Below are 4,385 nucleotides of genomic sequence, written 5' to 3'. Positions count from 1 at the left end.
GGGGTGCCGGGGCGCGGGAGAAGCCCCTGCCGTACCACGGCGCCTTCCTCTGGATGTCTCGCAGCAGCCCCCCGAACAGCCTGGGGCAGAGGAGGGGGATGTCAGAGCAGCCCCCCCAGCCAGCCGTCACCCCCTGAGAGAGGCAGGGGACGGTCCCTTCCCTGGGAGACACCAGCCCAGAGTGGTTTGGATGGGGTGGCCCCGTGTGCTGGGGAGAGCCGGCACCCTGCCCCGAATTCAGCACCCACCAGCGCCTCCCACCACCCTCGTCCTTCCAGGCACCCACCTGCCCGTCCTCTCCAGCTCCTCCCTGGAGCGCAGGCGCGCCAGCCCAGCTCTGTCCCCCGCTGCTGCCATGTCCCCATCGCCGTGGGACTGCCGATCCGGCGGGCGCACAGCTGTCCTGGGGCAGACCAGAGCCTGAGATGACAGGCTTCGGGTTGGAGCCCTCAGGACCCAGCTGCATTTAGGGGATGCTATGGGGGGCCACGGAGGGTGGAGAGGGGACAAGGATAAAAAGCAGGGCTGGGAGGACCTCATGTATCCCCTGATAATGAGGAAGAGGAGAAAGATCAGGAGGAGTAGGAGAGATGGGTGGGTTGGACTAGGTGATCTCCAAAGGTCCCTTCCAACCCAACCATGATCTCCTCCAGCAAGCCCTGGAGGCAGCCCTAGTCAGACCGGTTTTAGTGGAAGAGCTGGGCAGAGCTGGAGGTGTGTCCTGCTCAGAGGATGAGTTTCACGTCTGAGTGCTGAAGCCTGGTGCTCCTGGCAGCTCCTGCCCGAAGGACACGTGGGGCAGTTTTGCCATCCCCTGCCAGGTGGGACAGCAGGACTAACAGCAGTGGGGACCAGAGCCGTGGTCATTGGCTGGAGCTGGAGGAGCTTGGCTGGGAGGACCTCACTGGCAAAGGTTGGCTCCTGGGTGGCTTCATCCCCATGGAGATGGAGATTCCGATGTCACGGGCAGAGGACTCCACCTGGGACCCTGTGGAGGGGCTGGCAGAGGCTGCGGGTGCCCTCCCTCCAGCTTACCTCCTGTGCAGAGACGGCAAAGAGCTTGGCGGAGGAATTCGGGCACTGGGGTCCCATTTCCTGGGAGGAAGCACTGTCAGCTCATCCAGGAACGCCTCCATCCCTGCAATGAGGTCCTCTCGGTGCTTGGCCTGCCGGGCGACCCTTTGGAAGAGCTGTGGGGAGGCGCTGTGGTTTAACCGCCAGGTCCCTGCATTCACCACGTGGAGCCTTCCTCCCAGCCTGCAGCCATCACCGAGAAAGGCACCCACCCACTTCAGTGCAACGGGGGCACCCACATCCCACAGACACCCGCCCCCAATCCTTTGCTTTCTTATCCTGGGCAAGGGAGGCCACCAGCTTGCTCCATCCTCTGCCTGCAGCCTGCAGAGAAGAGGAGCCCTGGTGTCCTCAGCCTGGGCCTCATCCTGGGCCCATCCCACCCGTGGGTGCTGCACCAGGCTCACCTCATCCGTCAGCAGCGTGGCCATGGCCCTGCCAACCTCGTGGTAGGCTTTCACTTTGGCTCGGGGACCCAGCAGAATGAAGAGGAATCTGTGAGCGAGACAGCGCATCTGAGCAGCCCTCTCCTCGCTGGGGGACGTTTCTCCTGGGGGAGACCGTGGTGCCGTGGGGGTGCTGGGGACAGTGGCCGGGCAGGCTTGGGAGGCTGCTGCCACCCTAAGGGGTGGCTGTGTTGGACGCAGAAGACAAGACACGTGTCTGCTGCCCACTGCATGGAAACCCCACGGGAGACCATGGGACACCAGGATCCTGGCTGGATCCAAGGTCTGCAGGAAGCCAGGCTGGGAGGGGACGCAGGTCTCTGGGGCAGAGAAGGAGGCATCCTCGGCTGGGGGTGTCTGTGGGGTCGAGCTCTGGGTTGGGGCTGTCTGTGGGGTCGTGCTCCTGGGAATGCTGCTCGCAGGCGGGATGCATTAGCATCGGGAAGGAGATCTTGCCAGCTGCACAGGCAGCAGGTTTGATAGGTCTACGGGAACACGGGGCGAGACTGGAAAGAGGGCTCAGAGTCCTTGAAGAAATGCGGCTAAAATTCCGCACCTCAGGGTGCTGCAAAATAACAAGGTCTCCAGAGGGACAGCTCATCCAAATGTTTAACCCAGCCCCCTGCTCCTTCCCAAAACTGGTAAAATGGTTACAGTCCTGGTACCCTGAGGCTGCGGAGAAGCTCCAGTGATCATAACCCGAGCAAACATCTAGAGAGGGGGTAGGGAAACTCTTCCAATGGCGCGGGCGGGGCTGAAGGTGGCTCGACAGAACCTGCTGCAGCCCTGACATCAGTGCCGGAGGCCTCCCGGAGCCTGCCCCAAGGGCTCGGGAGGTGGTGGTAGCCACCTGGGCTTGCTTTCACCCAGGCGTCTTCATCAAGGCAATGGGAAAACCTTAAGATCCTAGAGATGGTCCTGGGTGGAAGATAGCCCCGAGACGGTGGCTGCGCCCGCAGGATAGCCCAGGGCGGCCAGCAGAGGGGATGGCTTTAGGGTCTAAGGGGTGGGTAGGGACAAGCTCTCCTTCCCCTCCTGTTCAGGAGAGGAAAATGCAGGGTAAGGGGCTGCCATGAGCCCCTGGAGACCTGTGGGGTCTCCGCGGGGACCTGCCACCCATGTCCCACCAAGGAGAGAGCAGGAGCTGGGTGGATGTCCCGCTCCACCCAGCTCCTTGAGGACGGGTGCTCTGGGCAGAGTGACCAGGAGGTGGCAATGTCCCCCCGATCCCCGCCTGCCTCATCCTCCGCAGGCTCCCTAAGGAGGTCCCCAGCTCAAGGGGCACGCTGACCATTTCCCGCTTTGGCTTCAGAAGATGTGTTCCCCAACCATGGAGAAGCACCTCCTGCCCCGTGCCTTTCCCGTACGCCAACAGTGCTGCAAGAGCCGCCCCACCGCGCAGGAGAGCGCTGCAGGCACAGGAGGGCAAGAGGCTCCTGCAAACCCACGTCCCCTCCCAGCCGCCAGCTCCCGCGCTCCCAGGCAGTAAGCGGAGAGCATCCAGATCCTCCTGAGGAGGAGCGCGAATGCAGAGCGCAGGTGGGGATAACCCGGGGATGTCCCCCGAGGCTGTCCAACGGATGCTCCACTCTTAGCCCATCCTGGGATGCTCCTAAGGAGCTGGGAAAGCAGGCAGGGAAGCAGTGAGCCAGGGTTCCAGGACTGCACGTGGCATCGGGTGCTGGAGCCTTTGCTTTGGCCAAGCAAAGCCGTGTCCCAGGAGGGAGGGAGCACGGAGAGAGGGACAAAGCGGGGCCCGGGGCCATCAGCCATGCTCCATTTACCTGCTGGGGAGAGCGACTTCGGCCAGTGAGCCCAGGGCTACCCCTCGCCTGAGGCGGATGAAGGCGGTGAAGGGCTTCTCCAGGAATTCAACTTCACCAACGGCAACATGGGCTGCTTCGGCCCCCGGTGGGACCTTCTTCTTAAACTGGTTTCTCAGCTGAAAGAAGAGGGGTGCAGTGGCTGGGCCCTTGGGATGCAGCCGCTGCTCCCAGCCCAGCCCCGTCCTGCCTTACCTGCTCCTGAAGAGGCGTTTCGGAGAGCTGGGCTCTGGGCTCGGGCCAGCTTTTGGCCTTCCCTGCAAAGCGAGGGAGCAAGCACCCAAATAGGTGTGCGAGCGAATGGCCAGCACGGGCATTGCCCCAGGCTGGTGGCAGCGGAGGGACGCCCGGTGGGAGCGCCGGGTGCCGTGCCTACCTCGGCAGGGCGAGAGGCTGAGCTCGGCCAGGAGCCGCAGCGGGGATGTGGTGGGCCGGTGCCGCGGCTGGCGGAGCAGGAGGGCTGCCAGGTGCTCCCTCCGCTGGGGCTGCAGCTCCGCTTCCTCGGAAAGCACCTTGTCTGCAACAGGGGTGGGACAGGCCGGAATGCCCCGGCTTGCTGCCCCGTGGGGGGCTGCCCAGGGAAAAGCCCACTTTGCTGGAGCAGCAGCTGGCCACCCCAGGCACCCACCCATCAGTGCTCTTATGTAGGGACCTCCTGGTGGCCTGGTCCCTCCCTGGTGATCAGCCCGTCCAGGAGGTGACCTTTGCATTCCCCACATACCAATTATTTCCTTGAAACTGGGGGCATCCAAATCCAGGAGGATCGTCCCCTTCTGCAGGCAGGCCCTCAGCTGGAAGAGGCTCTGCAGGGGGAGGGCTGGGACATGGGGCATGCTCCAGCGCTCCCCGCCATCCTCCACCGTCTCCTCGAACTTCACCCACCTGCCCGGGGAGATGCACGGGGCCAGTGGCAGGGCAGCCCTGAGCCCTGTGCCAGGCAGCAGGACTGGAGCCATGGTCCCTCTCTGAGCTTGGCATGGGGCTGGCATAGGCAGGGCTTGGGGGGCTCAGAGGGGGCTGCAGGGGGCTTGCAAAGCAGGGG

The 4,385-nt window shown here is 63.9% G+C and overlaps 1 protein-coding gene across 1 annotated transcript in view; it reads right to left on the bottom strand.

The window, feature by feature from the left end:
- Window positions 1-4,385, bottom strand: part of LOC104135804 (electrogenic sodium bicarbonate cotransporter 1) — a 25,229-nt gene that overhangs the window by 18,940 nt on the left and 1,904 nt on the right. The window contains 8 exon segments of the mRNA XM_035889197.1: window positions 3-80; window positions 287-403; window positions 1,036-1,190; window positions 1,482-1,569; window positions 3,305-3,462; window positions 3,539-3,600; window positions 3,720-3,860; window positions 4,065-4,225. Coding sequence (XP_035745090.1) covers window positions 3-80; window positions 287-403; window positions 1,036-1,190; window positions 1,482-1,569; window positions 3,305-3,462; window positions 3,539-3,600; window positions 3,720-3,860; window positions 4,065-4,225 — 960 coding nt within the window.

Source organism: Egretta garzetta, unplaced genomic scaffold (genome assembly GCF_000687185.1).
Source record: "Egretta garzetta isolate BGI_Z169 unplaced genomic scaffold, ASM68718v1 scaffold692, whole genome shotgun sequence".
NCBI lineage: Eukaryota > Metazoa > Chordata > Aves > Pelecaniformes > Ardeidae > Egretta > Egretta garzetta.
Note: the sequence above shows the minus strand (reverse complement) of the source record. Positions and strands in the feature narration are given on the sequence as shown.